Raw genomic sequence first — 20,601 nt, forward strand, 5'->3', positions numbered from 1 at the left:
ATACGAATGCTGTCATACTGAGCAGATGCACCATCCTGTAAATTAGTACCTGCATTGTGAAATGCAGGCCCCCGGGCAATAAAAGGGGACGTCAGCACATTGAATGTACTGGTATGTAAAGCAACTGAAAGAAATAACATGGGACATGGAATAACATGATAAGAACTGAAACTGAAAACCTGGACATGAACATGAGCATGAGCATGGGTGTATATATATATATAACATAAGTAAAACATGATAAGTAGGGAGAACATTTCATAAACCGACCATGTGATATCACCACGTGGGTACGTGGAATCTGGTACCTCGCCGGACCAGCACCCATACCTTGCCAGGGTATAAGGTGGTAACGTGCCTGATGGATCCATTCAGTGTAAATTAAGGAATCGTCCTAATTGGGCGGAGCGATCCTTGTCCTACGGTGGCTACGTAGTTTCAGGCTATCTGAGCCTTCTCGGTAATTCGTGCAACTCCCAAAAACATGAACATGATATAATTGGCTAAGAAGTCCATGATTTTCGTGAATTAACTTGTACTTGACTTGTAATAATGATTTCACGAAATAACCTGTAAACATGGTTTCATGAAATAACTTGTAAACATGGTTTCATAAAATAACTTGTAAACATGGTTTCATGAAATAACTTGTATTTAGCATGTATGTATCTTGTATCATAGCATGAAAGTAATTATATAATATAGTTGCATGAAAACTTGTAGACATGTAGGATATTCATGAAATAATCATTCTTAGTTAAAAACATGCATGCAAGAACCCATGGAATACAAGATATGGGTTTTCATGGATTACAGACTGATTCTCAATAATCATATGGAGTTATTAAGAACACAATGAAAGAATAATAGTAATTCATACATAATCTATTCATGGACATGGACCTAGGGTTGTCATGAACATGGTGTAGAAACCCTAGTTTTAGTAGAGAATCATAATTTATGGATTATGAGGCGTGGAGAAGAACAATGATGTTTCCCACACGTAGATAGTAACTCTACATACCTGGTAATGCTCCAAACTTGAATTAAAGATTTTAACTTTGAAGAAGATTTCCAAAATCTTGAATTCTTGAACCTTGAGATGAGTTTTCTTGAAAACCCTAGTTTAGGAACAATGATTTATTGCTTAGATTATTAGAGTATATGTTAGAATTGAGTTGGAAGGGTTTGGATTGACTTACCTTGATGTTTTGGATTGTTGCTAGGGCTTGGAATTGTGAATAATGAAATAAAAGAACTGAAGGCTTGAATTTATACCAAAGTGAGGCGGAAATTATATGGACATATTATACGGTCCGTATAAAGTTATACGGTCCGTATAATATAACCATATTTTATCATGGCTGAAAACAGAACGTCAATTTGAAGTTTCATGAAGTACGAACGAGTTATACAGTCCGTATAAAATTATATGGGCCGTATAACAAGTTCGTATAACATGACCAGTGAACGGACTGCTCTGTAATCCTTCAGTAAAATGACCATAACTTTTTGTACATATGTCCCCTTGACCCCCATAATATACCGTTGGAAAGGTATTTCAAAGGGCTACAACTTTCAAAAAGGAATCTTTCACAAATTCCTGACGCAAGTACCCGAAAACAGGCCATAAGTACAGACTATCCTAGACTTAGACGAATTTAGAAGGCCTTAAGAACTTCACTTTTTGGTTTGACTTCAAAACAATTGTTTATCACCCGAGTTCATCCCAAATAGATTCGTATAGCTAAAATATCACCTTTATACTAGATTCATACATTTATACCTAATTCGGATTTATAGGATGTTATAACATCTCCCCCTTGGGATCATTCGTCCTCGAATGATGGGTCTTGGTTAAGAATGGGACTGGACATGGCTTGAATACATGAACGTGAAGAAACATGACATGAAACATAAAAGCTCAACATGATTACGTGGGAACATGGTCATGGATCATGAGAACTAAATATGTCATTACATAGAAACATACACGGGAGCATGAAACTGAGTCGTACCTACCTGAATGAGAATCGTGAAACAACTGTCCTTGATTTATGAATAGAGGTTAAGAATCACTACTAACTACGGAATCTAGAAAATTTTATGGTAGGACTTCCTTCATAATTCAGACCCTCGCGACATTTCTCAAACGCCTACCAGCTAACTAAAGTACCAACACACAACTCACAAGGTATCTTATTATGCATGATGTGACTTAACATGATTTCTGAATCTTGAATGTGACTAACATGAATACTGAGCTAGCTTGAACACATGGATATTGGCTGAATGATTACATGATTACTATACATGGGGTTTGGAAGAAAATTCGTAGGCACGAATGACATGAGTACTGGAAATAGGCACGAACATGACATGATTACTTGGGCGTGAGACGCATGACATGGTACATGAATACATAAAGACTAGATGACATGGATACATGAGTGCTAAACTGTCATGAGATACAAATACGTGTAAACATGGATATCATAACATGAGATCTGAATATCGAAAACATGATTGTTACAGCAGGGGATTTGTATGATGAGCGGAGATGAGATCTGAACACTTAGAGGCTTGATTATAGATGTTCGTATATCACCATCATGATTGACATATAAGATATGAGTACGACTTAGGCTTTGAATGTGGGCGTAACTCGGTGCGAATGAGACAGATTTGAGTCATATAATAGGAATATTATTCTACTTACATATTCATAAAGGTCTAGCATAGGCATGACATGAATACGTCGAATCTGAGTAGAATACTCCTGAGATAAGCCCCATAGGGTGAAGGAAAGGAACTCTTGTTTGCTCTGTAATCCTTCAATAAAATGACCATAACTTTTTGTACAGATGTCCCCTTGATCCCCATAATATACCGTTGGAAAGGTATTTCAAAGGGCTACAACTTTCAAGAAGGAAGTTTTCACAAATTCCTAACGCAAGTACCCGAAAACAGGCCATAAGTACAGACTATCCTAGACTTAGACCAATTTAGAAGGCCTTAAGAACTTCACTTTTTTGTTTGACTTCAAAACGACTGTTTATCACCCGAGTTCATCCCAAATAGATTCATATAGCTAAAATATCACCTTTATACTAGATTCATACATTTATACCTAATTCGGATTTACGAGATGTTACAAGAGCTAGGTACTAGTCTCATTAAAAAAATGTTTAACTTACTAATTAAGGACCACTAATATAGGGCCAAAGTGCACAAGTATCTGATTTTGGACCTCCATTTAAGTTATATCTTTCATGCGTAATCATTTGCAAATCTACCGGCTTCGTAACAGTTTCAAACAAAATATTTGAAGTTTTATATGTTTAAAGTTCAATCATTTTCGCCTGACTTCAGGCTGTGCATGTTTGAAGTTATTCCGAAGTGGATAGACGTGCAATTTTTTTTTTTTTTTAATACAGGTTAAATATATAGCGGTGTCCAAAACAAATATCCAATAGTATAATTTTACCTAATATTGACAAGTCACATTCAAGGGGAGGTGCCTTTGTGCATGTTGTTTGCGGATGATATTGTACTGATCGATAGGACGCGGAGCGGGTGAACGCTGGGCTAGAGATTTGTATACAGACCTTGGAGTCTAAAGGTTTCAGGTTGAGTAGGGCTAAGACAAAGTACGTGGAGTGCAAATTTAGTGCGGTGGCGAGTGAAGCTGAAGTGGAAGTGCGGCTGGACTCACAAGTTGTCCCAAGGAGAGGGAGTTTCAAGTACCTTGAGGCCATTATTCAAGGTAATGGGGAGATTGACGAGGATGTCACACATTGTATTGGAGCAGGGTGGTTGAGATGGAGGCTCACATATGGTGTTTTGTGTGACAAAAAGGTGCCACCAAAACTTAAAGGTAAGTTCTACAGAGTAGTGGTTAGACCGACGCTGTTGTACAGGTAGAGTGTTGGCTATTCAAGAACTCTAGAAGATGAAAGTTGCGAAAATGAGAATGTTGAGATGGATGTGTGAGCTTACTAAGAGAGATATGGTCAGAAACGAAGATATCCAGGATTAAGTGGGAGTGATCTCCGTGGAGGATAAGATGCGGGAGGCGAGGCTGAGATGGTTCGGTCATGTCTAGTAAAGAGACACAGAGGTGCCGGTCCGGAGGTGTGGGAGGCTGGAGGAAACGTAGAGGTAGGCCGAAGAAGTATTGGGGAGAGGTGATCAGACAGGACATGGCAAGTCTTCGGCTTACCGAGAACATGGCCTTATATAAGAGGGTGTGGTCAAGGATTAGGGTAGAAGGCTATTAGTGAGTAGATTCACATTTTGCTTTTCCTTACCCGTAGGATTAGTATCAGTTTCGTTATTTTTATTAATTAGTTTTCTAGTATTCCTTATTCTTTTATCGGAAAAGGATAAAAAATGCCCTCCTTTCATAGTTCGGTCCAAGAATGCCCTTAAACTATACTAAATTGAAAACAAATACCCCTATTGTTACTTAATTTGGTCAAAAATGCCCTTTTCCTAATAAACATATTATTTCTTTTCTTTTAAACACATTTATTTTTATAAAAATATTATTTTTAAAGAAACCTTTTCTTGTTTCTTTTCTTTTAAATTTCCTTTAACTAATAAAAAAATGGGAAGTAATTTCTTTTATTCTTAATCTCGTTTTATCAATTAAAATAGAATTACCCTATGTACTTGTTTAACTGATAATATAGGTCATCCATATAAGATCATAGTAACCCCATTACTATTTTTCATTTTTGTAACGATAAAATTCTATTTCCTAATAAAATAGAAAATATTTTTATTTCTTAATCTTTTCCGAATTGAAGTAGGATAAGCATTTGCTGATATAATCCTTGGTCAACAATGACTCCATCGACGATATCTTAAAGATATTTTGTGATTTGAAACAATGTAATAAATTTTCTTGTTTTATGACATTATGATTGTTGTATTTAACTTTAAACCCAAGGATTACATCAGCAAATGCTTATCCTACTTCAATTCGGAAAAGATTAAAAAATAAGAATATTTTCTATTTTATTAGAAAAAAGAATTTTATCGTTATATAGATGAAAATTAGTGATGGGGTTACTATGATCTTATATGTATGACCTATATTATCAGTTAAAAAAGTACATACGGTAATTCTATTTCAATTGATAAAACAAGATTAAGAATAAAAGAAATTACTTCCCACTTTTTTATTAGTTAAAGGAATTTTTAAAAGAAAAGAAACAAGAAAAGGTTTCTTTAAAAATAATATTTTTATAAAAAATGTGTTAAAAGAAAAGAAACACTATGTGTAATAGGAAAAGGGCATTTTTGACCCAATTAAGTAACAATAGGAGCATCTTTGTTCAATTTGGTATAGTTTAAGGGCATTCAATAAACTATGAACGGAGGGCATTTTTGTTCATTTCGCACAGTTTAAGGGCGTTTTTGACCATTTTCCGTTCTTTTATTACTAATTGTTACAAATCTTTTCGTGGTTTCCTAATGCTTATCTATAGTATTTTGCCATGCCTTCTCTACTTTCATTGATCCTTGTCTGGCCTTTTTGTCATGTTTTATCTTGAAAAGAGGGTCTTTCGGAAACAAGGTAGAGGTAAGGTCTGCGTACACTCTATCCTCCCCAGACTTCACTTGTGAGATTACATTGGGTATGTTGTTGTTGTTGTATAGTTGGAACTGAAGTAAATAAATTAGTGAAAAGATTTGTTCGTGCAAAGAGTTTTTTTTTTTTTTTTGCGAAGACCTTCGCAAAGTTTTCAAAAGAATTTATTGGTTTAAAAAATATTTTAGGTGAAAACGCTCAGAAAAAACTATAGAGAAAAACCTTATAATCTATTTTCTGTAATCTAGTTGACTCATGGTCAGTGTTACCTCTCACATAGCTTGAATACTTCCATATTTATACACACCTAAAAATATCAGAATAAATGATTCTCGGTAAAATACCTAATATAATTGGTGATTAAAACAATCAGCCTGATAATGAATGAATCCTGATGGCCTGCTAGTTACGTAAACTAATGAATCTATTGAATATATGATACATATCTTCATATATATTTTTATTACTTATAAATCATAATAGTTACTTAACACACATTTTCACCTTCATTTATTACTCAATCATATAAATTAGTATGATTTGGTGTAAACATCAGATAAGTTTTTAGGGGTAAGTATTCCATTATCCTTAATCAGAGGTTTAGATTCGAGTTTTAAGAGTGCAGTCGCCTTTGATAAGAATCATTTTACCTCTAAAATGGGACTTCCCAATACAAATCCAGTTCCGTCAGACCCCTAAATACTGATGCATTATAATGGTTTTCCAAAACGTTGGGTACTGATAAACGTTTACTCATAAGTGCTCCTCCCTCCTCAATCATAATAACGTTTAATTATGATGGAATATTTTACTCCATAAAATTTGGGTATTTTTCTAATTGTTTGTGTGTATCAAGTGGGGTTTGTTTAGGCGATTATAAGTGCAGTCGGTGGATTTGCAAATCTTCTTAGACTGTGATGATCTTGTTTGGTACTCTCTCATCACTCAAATTAATATTTTTCTCCCTATTAAACTATACTCTTTATTATTAATTAATTAGTTCTCTTGGTTATCTTTACTCAGTTTCCCTTATTTTAAATTATTGGTTTTAATTTTGTAACTTGTGTTCCCACTGATGGTCCCCTTCTCCCAAATGGTCTAATCCCCCACCGTCCTATCGTGTTTTAATTGCGTGATTAACAATTAATCTCTTCTTTGGTAACCAAATTACACGAAGCTGTTGAAAAATGAAAACAAGTCAAATATTTAGCATTTAATTAATGTATTTAGGGGGAATCATATAAAAAGAGTATCAAAGCATAGTCTTAATATGTATGTATAGGTTTGAAGAAATAGAAACAACCAATTTTCCTTTTTAGTTTTTTATTTTATTCTAAAATTTAGCTTTTTGTTTAATTAGCCATGCGCGCGAAATACTTAAATTAGTAGGGTATTGCTTGCCACCCACAAAGCAACATGTTTTTGCCTAGCCAAAAGAAATTACACATTATAGTATTTTAGTCAATAGTAATAAATTTGGTATATGCTATACAATATTCTTTTATGGTTTAGCAATATTTTCTCCCAGATTTTTATCTTGAAAATTTGGATTTTTTATTACTTACGGACCAGTAACATTATTTAAAAGCCAGAATACAAAAAAGCATAACAAAGTGTTTATATTTGGATTAAGAAATTTAAAAAAAATCACATAATAGGTGTGAGTTTAGATATCAATTACACCACGCTCCCCCCCGGACCCACCCACACCCCGCTCTCTGTTCCTGTCCAATGTAATGGAGAAAAATATATATATAGAGAGATAACTCTTTAAAAAATAAAAAAAATCGAAACTCACCAAACAATATTATCAATTCAATCATAATTGTCCACAAAATATAAACCAAAGCCAATAGAAGTAGGCAACGAAGTCAAATGCTGCTCATCATTGAAAGCACTACAAATAAATCTATAATAATCATATTAATATAATCAGAGTAATAGAGTTCCACAAATCTTCCTTCCTTTCTATTAAAGGAAGTCACTTTTTAGTGTGTCATCTGGCGCCCGATATTATATTTGATTAATTCACATCGTAAGGTGTATTAAAGGAAAGAAATATTCTCTACCAACATTTTATTTTATTTTTAGTGTTTAAGTTCGAAACCTTTAATTAAGAGTGGAAAAATTTCACCATAATCCTTCGTGGCTTTAAGGAAGTCTATCTTATTTTTTTTTCTCATCCAATATTTGATATTTATTTAGGGTTCAATTAATTCAAATTTATATCGTATAAAGCTTATTAAAAACGAGAAACGTTCCTCCCTAGAATTTATTTTATATCTAAAATTTAAAAACAAAACTTTTGACGAAAGATGAAGGGATACCACCATGGCCCTCCAAGTTACACGTAAGTCATTGTGAAAGACTTATCCCTTTTAATTTGAGACGTAATTGATCATTTTCAAACATTTTTTGGAAAGCCACCCAGGTAATTGGAATTGAGTGTAATTACACAGTTTGGCCTGTTTGTTTGACCAGGTAATTACACAGTCAGGTGGGAATTGAGTGTAATTGACAGGGTGTAATTACACTCTCCAATTCTCAAGGGGGGCTGAGAATTGAGTGTAATTACACCCTGTAATTACAGGGTTACTTTTTAGTCTGTTTATTTTTTTACTTTAATTCATTTTTATTTTTAATTTATTTTATTTCTATTATTTTAATTTTTTTGATTTTAAATATTTTTTTATTTCTATTATTTTAATTTTTTTTTTTTTTACTTTTTTTTTTTTTTTTTTTTTAAAATGTATTTTTTTTTATATTATTTATTTTTCATTTTCTTTCTTTTCATTCCCAACCTTTACTTCTTGTGATTCCATGTAATTGCTCGTATTTTTTTTATTTTTTTATTTTATTCATTTAGCATAACCGTGTTATTATTCTAATATTTGAAACTACACCTCTTAATATTGGAAAGAATGAGTTATTAACAAACTTGACATATAACAGGTGACGTTATTAAAGTATAATTTCATTGTGAATGGGGTTATAGACTTATATTTTTCCTTTCTTTTGAATTATTTACTTAAGTTACGTTGGAACTTACTTATGTAATGTTGGAATTTGACATAAGAGTATTATGTTGAACTTTTTCTTTTGGATTTTGAATTTAGGTTATATTTTCAATTTTAAGTTATTTGCTTTCACATTGCATGTTGTTTATTTTTCACTTACATTTGATGGATTTTTTGTGTCAAACATCTGAATAATGTTATGGCATTATATTTATTAATATTATTTTTTTGTCAAACATCCAATCCATGACGTTCTCACAAAAAAAGTCTTCTTTTAAGTTTTATAATTAATTAAAATTAAATATTAATTTGAAAAATATATATCAATTATTTTTGTTACAATATTAGTTACAAATATATTTTCAAGAAACAATGTGTTATTAAATAACTAATTTAATATCATTTATAAAGGCAATATTTTTTAAATATTAATTTTAAATTTTTTATAATTAAATTTTATTTTTAAATTAAACTGACTGTGTAATTACACTTGTACAACCAAACAGCACGCTTGTAATTACACTGTAATTACGTTATGACAAACAAACAGGTCGTTGTAATTACACTACTGTGTAATTACTAGGCTGTGTAATTACTACCCTAGTAATTACACCAATTCCAATTACGAGGTGGCTTTCCAAACAGGCCCTAAAAGTCGAGATTTCTATTGGCCAATACTTCTTCTCAAGTGTTTACTCTTTGCTTAATGGAATCCATAAACAATGTTTAATGAAACTCTCGTTCATTGGATAAACAATCTGATAATCTCGTTCATTGGATAAACAATCTTTCCTCTTTTAGATTCATGCGACCTATATTTTTTAATTCATCTAAAAAATTATGACATACTTTAAATTTTAAAACGATTAACTTAATTTACATAATTCTATCTTACCTTTAATGAAAAGTTTTTATAATCACATAAATGTTATTATATGTTTCTATGATAAGTTTTAAATTTTTCATAGCTACATAGATCCCTATGACAAGTTTTACACCACTGTTTTTTTACAAAATTAATCTTTTTCTTACACGTCATGCTTAGTCAAATAAATTAAACTGAAGAGGTGTATTTTGGAAACAAATTGTCTCAAGAATTGCTCTGTTTACGTATTCACGATCCAATCCCTTAAAAACTAATTGCATGACATTAAATTGAAATGGAATATTGCTAGGGATATCCCCGCGTGCAGTCAAATATTGAACAATTTTTTTTTCTCATCTATTTTTGTGGCTCGTAACGAACTAAGAACAAATCTTTGAAAAAAAAAAAGGCAAAAAGAAAACAGATACATCTGGAGGAACATACAGCTGGTGGTGCCTGGTTGAAAATATTCGAAGCTGAGTTTACACAAAAAAAAAAAAAAAAAAAAAAAAGAAGAAGAAGAAGCAGAAAATGCATTTTTATTGCAAATTCTTGTTTCTTTATGTGACTTTGCTAAAACTTGGTTAACCAAGTTTCTCAACTTTGTCATCCAAGTATTTGTAGAAAACTCAAAATCTGGAGTTAAATTCTAATGGAAATAGTAGCTGATTTTTCATATTTGTCGAAATTTCGGTGAACAAAACTATTCAATACTTGTATTGATCGAAAATAATATGTACCACCTAAATTTTGGTGGGAGATAACATATATCGCCTCAAATCTTAATAGACATATATAGTTACTACATATTTGTACTGGTGGCCCTTGGAACATAAAATATACCGCCTAAAATTTGGTGGGGATAACATGTATTGCTTAAAATTTTAATGAACAAAGTTACTCGATACTTATGCGGGTGAGCGATAACAAGAACTCAATAATGAGAACTACTATTAAGTATTCGCGAAGATAATATTGGCGAAAGATAGCAGCAACAACAACAACGGCAACATATATACTATAATTTCATAAGGTGGGGTCTGGAGAGGGTAGAGTGTACGCAGATCTTACCACTACCTTGGGAGGTAGCAAATTCGATAAAAATAATTGAAACACAAAAAATCCAACTGATTCAGACACTATGATTATACTAAAAAAATTACTCCTTTCGTCCCAATTTAAGTGTCTTAATTTCCTTTATGATATGTTCTAAAAAAAGTTCATCTCTCTAGAATTAAGATTACAAAATTAAAAAAATTCTCTTTATTTCTTAAATTTCGTGCCTAGTTACACTTATATGAATGGAGTAAAAAAAAGAAGAAGCTTCCTTCACATACTCAAACCACCCACCCGTCATTTCTTCTCCTAACCACGTAATTCCCCCACCACAAGAAAACAGTATAAATATACCCTCCACACGGTTCCACAAAAGAGAAACAAAAAAAAAGTGTTTAGCAAATTCTAAAACCATATACTATCCCAAAATATGGGATTACAAAGCCAGCTAAATGACATTTCTACTGAATCAATTCCAATATTAATAGTAATCCTTTTTGCTAAAGGCATTAATTATCTCCGTTCCGTTATCTTTACTTTCCTTCACTCTATTGGTTTCACTTCTTCCCAATTATTTCCCAATCAAATCGATGATTCTTTTGGGTCCGGTTTAACCGGTCTTATTTACCTATCCGAACAACTCAATTTAAACAGGCTATTATCTTATGTAAAAACCGGTTCCGGTTCGGTTAGTTGTGTGGTTTGTTTGAACAGGTTAAGTGATGGTGAACAGGTGCGTATGCTAGCGTGTAAACATGTGTTTCATAAGGAGTGTTTGGATGGGTGGTTTAATACGATGAATTTTAATTGCCCACTTTGCCGGTCGGGTTTGGTTTCATGTGAGCGCGTGGTGAGAACGCGCCGGCGAGTTGCCGGTGATATACTTGCTTGGTTCTCGTTGAACTGAGTAATGAATGGTCGATGATGATGATGATGCGACTTTTCGCTTTTCTTTTTTTTTTCTTTTTCTTGTTTTTAACACATTTTTGTGGGGATAATTTTTAGTAGTTGTTTTTTGGGAAATTATATTGTTTCCTCTTTTGTTTTTGTTTTTTTTGAAGAGCATTGATGAGAAGCTCTTTTTTACCACCGAATATTGATGTAAAATAGCTTTCATTTTTGTTAGTAGTACTTATTGTAATAAGCTGGTTTTTTTATTTTATTTTAAAATTTGGTACATTTTTAGTTACCTTTGGTTTGAGTTGCTTGTTTTTACTCCGAGTGTCTACCGAAAACATAAGGTCCGCCTACACTTTGCCCTCTCCAGACTATATATATTACTGGGAATATTGTTGTTGTACCTTTTGGAGGCGTTTTTCGTGTGAATGAACAATGTTTTTTTATAAAATAAATCATTTTGAAATATTTTGTTGTTAAAAGCCATGTTTTAAAGGAGGCGAGTTCAACTACTTTATTCGGGTTTGAGATTTACTCGAGCCTAGTTAGTCAGCTTTGTGATTTTACTTAGCTTTCAAAATTATTAAAAAAGTTATAACCTTTCGCCATCTAGGCTTCCTCGACGAAATGGTCCTATGGGCTTCTTCCTAGAAGCTAATGTCATTGGAAGAAATTAATTAGGAGGTCGGCACACCCTAATTAAGAAATGGAAGTAGTTATTTGGCTAATTTAGTTGAGTTTTAAATTGTTGAAAACTTTTGGTAATTAACTCTTTTTTTTCAAGAAAAAAAGACATTAATTTATAACACAATATTCTACTTCAATGATGAGAAGATCGAGGGTTGGTGCTGTAGACAAACAAATTGATTATGTAGTTATCTTATTTGAGTCAAGTGGCATGTTTCGGTGCGCAACCTTATCAAATGGATTTTGAATATGTACACTACACTGGTACATGACTATTTTTTAACAATTACCTCTTATAATATTTGCTCATATTACTCGCCCCAACTTATTGAAAATTGACACGTCTACTAATTGTTGTTGTATCACTTTATTAAAAGTTTTTATGATTTTACTTATCTTAAACTATCTAAGTTGATGCGACTCATCAGTCAAATCATATGAACGAGTATTATGATGATATATAGGAATCAACAAATTGAAGTTTAATCTTTAGGTGGTTACGCGTAACATAAACCTTGAATTTTCAATTATGACATGGATACTTCTAAAAGGATGATAATAGCGAATAGTTCGCTTAACAATGAATAGATGAAGCTTAAAATCAACTAAAACATTGGTCTCTAGTGATTCCCTATTTAAGACACGCTCTAAAAAATATCAAGAAGCCAGCTATATATGATATTATTGTTTATATTAAGATGCAAAGTAACTAATTGCCATATACATATTTAAGTACAGAGATTTGAGGTATACCATTTTTCTCTCAAGCGGTATTTAATTCTCGCACAGCCTATTTGGTCAAGTGGTCAAAATTAACTCACTAACAGAAGTACTTTTTGTTCTGTTTCCTATCAATAAAATGTTAAGCATTTTTGGTAGTTTGACTTGAAATAAAGAGAAGTATATAACAATGGAGATGATTACCATGACAACAAGAAGGCGACAAACGTAAGATTAGGAGACCATGTTAACCACATTTGCTAGAAATATACTATGATTACATTTCCAAAAGAAGTACTCAAAAGAAAAGAAATCAGCAACTTACAGTGGAGTCTATATTCAACATTTGAATTACAATCAAAGACATGGTTGGAGGAATTAATCATCAATAAAGGGGGCTTTATCTAGGCTTTGGAAGAGACAAAACAAACAAACACTTGGTCAGAAGTATCATTATGTATCAACAAATGTACCATTAACGTAAACGCAGTTACTAGAATAATGAGTCCAGCAGCATCCACCTTCTATGCAATTAAGCCACTCTCTTTTATCACAACACCAACCCCCTCTTGACTTGTGATGCATTTATTCTTTTACTTGCAGAGCCATTTTCTCAATTTGCATTCATTCTTTTTTCACGAGTGTTTCAATTATTTTACTTGGTTATAAACAGATCTTTCAATTTAAGTTGTATTGGTTCTCACCATCATCAAGTTATTATTATTAGTTTGATCATTTTGAAGTGTTTGTCAAATTAAGGCCTGGAAGTACTGTTGAGTGATCTGATGAGTTTCTCTTGGTCAGTGAGTGTGTGGCGAAAATGGCAACGATGTCCGTAAGGGCAGGGATCACCATTAAGGACCATGCGGCATACCTCAGTCTTGTAGCGTGGGTGGCGTAAGACTGGACGAAGCTCCTCAATGCCATGAGCAAATTGGCAGTTGTCTCCATATGGACATGCCCCTGTTTCTTGCCATTTGTTGCAGAGTTCAGTCTTGAACATGCCTTGATTGTACACGTCTAACTCAAGTGGTTGCTTTTCCTTTTTACCTCCTTTTACATATACCCTTTGCTGCATCGACATCAACACCAAAACATTGAGTTAGGCACAAATTAACCATCAATCACTTGGACTGAATATGTGATTCTAAACAATATCTACAGGGTAAAAAGTTAAAGAATACAAATATGATGTTTCTTAGTTTGCAAGCTGATTAAACGGAGCTTTCTGACTGTCTTGATCATCCTAATCTTGTGGAATCCTTGGTATCATAAGATATTCTGGCTACGCAAAATAATGGAACTGTGTGTCATTTTATATTCATGCTGTAGGCTGTAGCCTAACTTCTTGTCAAGAGGAATATTACTACTACATGAAATGGAGTATTTTCTAGTGCCCCATCATACTTGATACCAACTCATTGTACCACTGACTGCATTTTCAAATTACCAAATGATAAACTGAAAAAAAATTCCCCAGTTTTATTAGTTGTAGTTTGACTTGCCACAAAATTTAATAAAAGAAGAAGACTTTTCAAAACTTGTAGTCATAAATATTCCATAACATATGCGTGGCTATAAAACTTTCACTTTATGCATGTGTTAGGCCATGCACAAATTAACCATCAGTCTCTTGGGCAGAAAATGTGATTCCAAACAATTTCTACAATAAGGTCAAAGCTAAAGAATACAAAGATGGTGTTTTTTCTTAGTTCTCCTCTAATTAAGCTTTCTGACCGAATTATTCATCAAATCTTATTAAAATGTCACTTTTGGAATCATCAGATATCTTGATCAAGCAAATAAATGCACTTTTTGGTATTTCATATTTATGCTGTAGCCTAGCAAACTTACAGGCAAAAAAAAAGTTGTGGACGCAGTTTTTATTTAGAATTTGTCAATGATCTAAAAGAAATTGCTGAGTTGTGGACGCGGTTTTTATTCAGAATTTGTCAATGATCTAAAAGAAATTGCTGCAGTACATGAAATAGAGTATTTTCTAGTGCCCCATCTTACTATAACCAACTATTCCACTACTGACTCCATTTTCAAATTATCAAATGATAGTGCGAAAGAACACTACATTTTGTTATGAAGAAACATTATGTAATTAGTAGATCTCTTATTGCCAAATAATGACAGATACAAGTTAGGCTGGGGATTTCAATTGATACCCTTTTGCTAGAAAACTATATTGTATAGATAAGTAAACTTTTTAATGAATATGTACTATGTATTGAATTTTCACGATTTCTTTTATGTGTTTATTTATTTATATTTTAACTCTCATTAGTGAAAATTGTGGCTGGCTATATGAATCCTTAATGTCAATGCTTTGTTATCCATAATATTTCAAGACAAATGCATGACAAAGTACGTAGGGAAAATTACAGCTCAATAGCTTTGGTTGATCTAGTTTACAAAATAGTCAGCAAATGTATGTATATTTATATTTAAATATACATATAAATACATATACTATACATTTGATATACATATACTCTACGTATAATATTCATAGCAGTGTATAGATTTTTTAGATGGTAATTAAGTTTAGTAGACGGTACATATACATAAGAGTCCAAATACGGAACTATAGTCGCCATAAATAAATAAGATTCATGTTTTATTCTTATATGGGGATACTGTCAACATACTTAATATTACTACCAAATTATTCAAAACCAAAAAATAAGGTAGAAGAAATATGTACCGCTGTGTGGACTGATGATTTGGTCAGATTCTTTGGCCTACTTCCACCAGCTGCATGAATACTTTTCAAGTAACCATTAGAACGCACTGATATACTCTTGGGCAATTGTACCCGATCCACACCATCTGCCCGACCCGAGTCCATCACGCTAGTTGGGCTCAAATGACTATCCGTAACTACATCTTCCCATGAATGCCCATCACTCGACGTCTCCTCTTCATGACCAACATCAACATGCATGGAAAAGTAGTAATAAGTAGGCAATATACACAATAAAATCTTATATTTTTGTAATATTAAAAAAGTAATACTCCCTCCATCCCAATTTTATATAGCACTTTTCGAATTTCGAAAATCAAACGACATTTTTTCTGTGACTGCGATTTTTTCATGTCTTTTAAATATCCTGAATTGTTAATTATTATGATACTCAATCCGTTCCAAAGAAATTGTCTTACTTTCCTTATTAGTTGTCGCAAAAAGATTGACACATTTCTATATTTAGAAACAATTTAACATTATGAGATAATTTACTGTCACACAAATATATAAGGCTTGACCACACATTTCAAAAGTCTTCCTTTATTTCTTAAACTTTGTGTCAAATAAAACCAAGACAATCTTTTTGGTACAGAGGGAGTATATAGTACTTGTTACGTAGTTTCCAAATATATAAACTTAAAAGATTCTATGTTCGATTTTACAATTAAATTAAAAAAATCTGACTCTCGGAATCTGAATTGTGCCACATAAATTGGGAGAGAGGGAGTATTATCTATGTATTTAAGTCTTAAAGAAAGGTCTTACCACGTAATTTAACCGGAAAATTCGAACTTTGGCCATAATAATCTGAAGAAGCTTTTAGCAGCAACGAAAGTCGATTATTCAAATTGAAATTCACCATTTTCAAGTTAATATTCTCTTGACGAAGAGCTAGAGTTTTCTTTTCTGTTTCAAGTAACTGAGATAACACTCTGTTATGACGGTCCATTAGATCTTGTTGATAATGCTGGTTAATATTTAGTAACTGATTAGAGCTGTTATTTTGACGGAATCGTGGTGACGTCACCGTTAATGACGTGTAAAGTGACGTTAGATCAAAGGCTGTAGGTTGGCTGAGTGCCGACGGAGATGATAACGGAGTGTTGTTGTAGTTCCACGCGCCGCCGTTGCCGGTGGTTGAGATTTCTCTCTGCATTTTTAATTCTCTCGTGCTTAAAAATCAACGTGCAAGTTGCTGCAGATATAAATAGACGAAAACATTTTTCAATTCAGTTATCTGAAAATAGAACAATTTGTTTTCCAATTTATAGATGTACACAGTACTATACATTCATGCATACGATAGATTCAGTTATTAAGGACCCGTTTGGCCATAAGAATTATTCATTTTTTTCGGGAATTTTTTTTTTCACTTTTTCCGAAATAAGCGTTTGGCCATGAAAATTTTAAATACAACTTGAAGTTGTATTTGAAATTTGAAGAACAAGAAAAACTTGTTTTTCACAACCAAAACAAGTATATTTCAACAAAAAAATACAATTTAAAAAACTATAGCCAAACACAACTTCAATTCCAACTTCAGCTCCAAAATTCCAAAAAAAGTGAAAAAGTTTTTAATTTCTATGGCCAAACGCCTACTAAATCTCCAAAAAATCCTCTCATTGAGTTCCTTTGACAGATGCAAATGAATCATTTTTATACTGAAATTTAGAGTGAAAGTGATTTTACAATACTAATTCTGCGGTCATAATTCTATTTTCGTTATAATTTTGTCAATATTGCATCAGTTTGATAACAATAAGAGCATAGTTACAGCAATATCGCACCAAAAAAATCTCTTTTAACTTGTCAAATACACAGTAAGCGAAAACAGAGTAAAGTTATTTCACTTCAATTTGTAAAATTTTACATTTCAAGAGCAGTTTTTCGTCATATACACACAGTGAAAGTAAATTCACTCAAATATTTATGATCATTATATCACTTATAAGTTCGATTAAACAGAATTACATACAACTGAATCTACAATTGAAGAAGCAAAAAATGCACATATAATCGAGCAGTAATTGAAATCTACAAACATTTATAATCATAATTCAACGAACAAATCGAACAATTATGAAGATGAAGAGTTTTTTAATCACCTGATAAAACAACAACGAGCAGTTTAAAATGAGCAAGAGTCTCCTAGAGAGAGATATTAAATTATAGAGAGAGAATTTATGAACTTGATATAATGGGAATGAAAGAGCTTCATATATATACTTGTAAGATTTTTGGTGATCATGGAGGGGCAATTTGGAAATAAAAAGAAGAAGAAACCGTTCAGTATACATATACAGCTCTGTATCTAACTATAATAACAGAATCGTAATTCAGTTATTTGACAATAATTGCCCTTGATTGATATTTTTTTTTTTGGGGGTTTTAAGGTTTAACCACCTGATATTCGTAACAGTGGCTCGACTAATTCGGGTTTGCATTGGGTAGGCCATCTGTTTGGATGGTTGTTTCCCGTGGTTAATTAATGTACAGTATGGTATGGTACAGAATGGTGTTGTATTGTATTGTATTGTATTAATGAACACAATGTTTGAATAGACTGTATCGTTTGTTGTGGTTTAATAACATTTGTATTATTTGGTTTGACTGTATGGTACTGTATAATAACTTGTAAGTTTACTAAAATACCCTTAACTCTTAATTAGAAATTAGTTTATATATACTAATAAAACTCAGGTAAAGAATAAAATAGGAACTTTAAAAAATAAGTAGGTAGTGAGTGGGGGTGGTGGAGGGGTGGGTAGGATGAGGTGGGGGTAGTGGGTGGTTGTGGGATGAGGATGGGGGTAGTGGGTGGTAGGTTGGGGGTAGTGGTGGTGAGGGGTAGTGGGTGGTTGTGGGATGAGGATAGCGGTAGTGGGTGGTAGGGTGGGGTTGGGTGGTGGTGAGGGGTAGTGGGTAGTGGAGGGGTGGGTGGGGTGACATGGGTGGTTGTGGGATAAGGGTGAGAGTGGGTGGTAGGGTAGGGGTGAGTGGTAGGGTGGGGGTGGGGGTGGGGTGGGGTGAAGGGTGAGGTATAATGGGAAAATGAAATATGTAATCACGGAAAAACCACCAAATCCGTGGTTACAAAAATTGAGACTTTTCATGGTTATATAACTATGGGATGAACCACGGGTTTACAACACCATACCACATAATTTTAAGAACAATGAAAACAAACATGATTTCATACAAAACCATACATTAATGAACCATGGGAAACCACCATCCAAATAGGGGGTAAAGGGGTAAAATGATCCCTGCTAAGAAGTTTTTCATTTTCAAAATTCGAATCTAGGGGCAGAGCTTTCTAATTAAGTATGAGTTCAAACGAGTTTAGTACCTTTTCTTTAGACTCCTGTATTTGTATTAGATATCCTTTAAATATATATTTAGTTGCGAACACAATAACTAAAATGAATTATGAGTTCGATGGTAAGTTTAGAATTCATAAACTTCAAATGCTGACTTCGCATGTGTTCAAACCAGAAACCTCCGATTAAAGGGTATAGGATCACACCCAGGCGTGGTATATATCCTCGTGGGTGGAGCTAGCCCTTTGGTGACGTTGTGGTTCAAACTTTATATTTGTATTAAAAAAAATATTGAACATTTTACAAATTATTAATTTAGAACCCAATAACTTTTAAGGACTAGAATTTCTAACCCATAAACTTAAATTCTGACTCCGCCTCTGTATACACTCAAGGCCTCAACTCTTGACCAATTGTGGTAAGTATCTTTTTCTTTGTTTCTTATTTTGGGTGAGAACATGCAAAATTTCCTTCGTTCATAGAAATTTACTAAAACAGATGAAGATTCTCAATTACAATGGGCACAAGGAAAAGAAGAGGGGAGTTAGTGAGGAGGAGAAGGGAATGTTTGTAAAAGTAATAATTTTTCTTTCTTCAAAAATTATTTGTAAACCATAACATAATTATTATGTCAACAAAGAAAGCAACTACCGTATATATTATGTTTGGTTTCCGGCCGTCTCAATTATATTGGGGTCTAAAGCCAAACTTCAAACATAGGCTCTAATTATTTCCAAAGAAAAAATCGTCATATATATTTTTATTTAAAATCTACTTTTCTAGCCTTTTTAGATGAGAAATCATTAATTGCTGTTTTATAATCGATTTATTCTAACAATTCCTTTTCAATTGATAATACAGCTAATCCATTCAATCTCTCTTGAGACATTGTTGATCTTAGATAAGATTTTATCAATTTTAATTTTGAAAATCTCCTTTCAGTTGAGACAACAGTTTATATATCAAATAAATCTTTAATGGAAAAATGGGACCCCAAGCGATTAATTTATTCGCCTTATAGTCGAGCTGCCCCTGCCTAGAAGTAATCAAATTCAAGAACTTTTTGTAGTTTAATTTGGTTCTACATTAATTTGGAATATTCTATATCCTAGTAATTGGATCTACAAGTAGCCTGATGATATTGAGTCTCAAAAGTCTAATATATGATTGAAGTTGATGAAAAAGGTGTAAGCTACAAGATTGGTGCAAGTACATTAGTACATTACATTCTTTGAGTTTGAACATCTAATTATATATTCAGAAAAATAACTAGTTAGCATGCTTAGGCTTTTAGGGTAAAGATTTTTATGAAATTATTAGTGATTTTTTTTCTTTCTATAAGCAATGTTTATTAAGATATTTATTTGTAATTATCTAATAAGTGATCCTATTGCGACTTTTTACACTATTAATATATAAAGAGTGATATAATTTAAGCATGTTCGACAGAATCCTAATAAAATGGCTTATTGGCAAAGTTTCCACTGGATTTTCGTCCGAAATCCCATATGTTCAACGATGTTCAGACGGAAACGTCAATTGGAAATTCACGTCTTCTTAGTAATAAATTATAACTACAAAATTTATGCAAGTAAAAACCATCCTAAACTTTTACTAACAAGCATAATAATAATCAATCTTTGATTAGGTGATTAATTATGTCACACTCATCCCTATCACTTATA

General features: G+C 32.7%; 1 protein-coding gene across 1 annotated transcript; it reads right to left on the minus strand.

Moving 5' to 3' along the window:
- Window positions 1-13,045: 13,045 nt before the first annotated feature.
- On the minus strand, window positions 13,046-17,788 carry LOC132642767 (zinc finger CCCH domain-containing protein 15-like). Its single transcript, XM_060359810.1, has 4 exons — window positions 17,702-17,788; window positions 16,362-16,791; window positions 15,555-15,769; window positions 13,046-13,913 (listed from the first exon to the last, which is right to left on the minus strand). Exons 2-4 carry the CDS (start codon window positions 16,750-16,752, stop codon window positions 13,596-13,598), a joined length of 924 nt encoding a protein of 307 aa, XP_060215793.1. The 5' UTR covers window positions 16,753-16,791; window positions 17,702-17,788; the 3' UTR covers window positions 13,046-13,595.
- Between the last annotated feature and the right edge of the window lie 2,813 nt (window positions 17,789-20,601).

This window comes from Lycium barbarum, chromosome 5 (genome assembly GCF_019175385.1).
Source record: "Lycium barbarum isolate Lr01 chromosome 5, ASM1917538v2, whole genome shotgun sequence".
Taxonomy (NCBI): Eukaryota; Viridiplantae; Streptophyta; class Magnoliopsida; order Solanales; family Solanaceae; genus Lycium; species Lycium barbarum.

Bases quoted from the DNA above. Each gene is read 5' to 3' on its own strand.
- LOC132642767 (XM_060359810.1), bottom strand. From the start codon at position 16,752: ATGCAGAGAGAAATCTCAACCACCGGCAACGGCGGCGCGTGGAACTAC. The intron at 15,770-16,361 runs GTAAGACCTTTC...TTGGTCATGAAG, and splicing joins TTTTCCGGTTAAATTACGTG to AGGAGACGTCGAGTGATGGG. The intron at 13,914-15,554 runs GTACATATTTCT...ATGTCGATGCAG, and splicing joins AATCATCAGTCCACACAGCG to CAAAGGGTATATGTAAAAGG.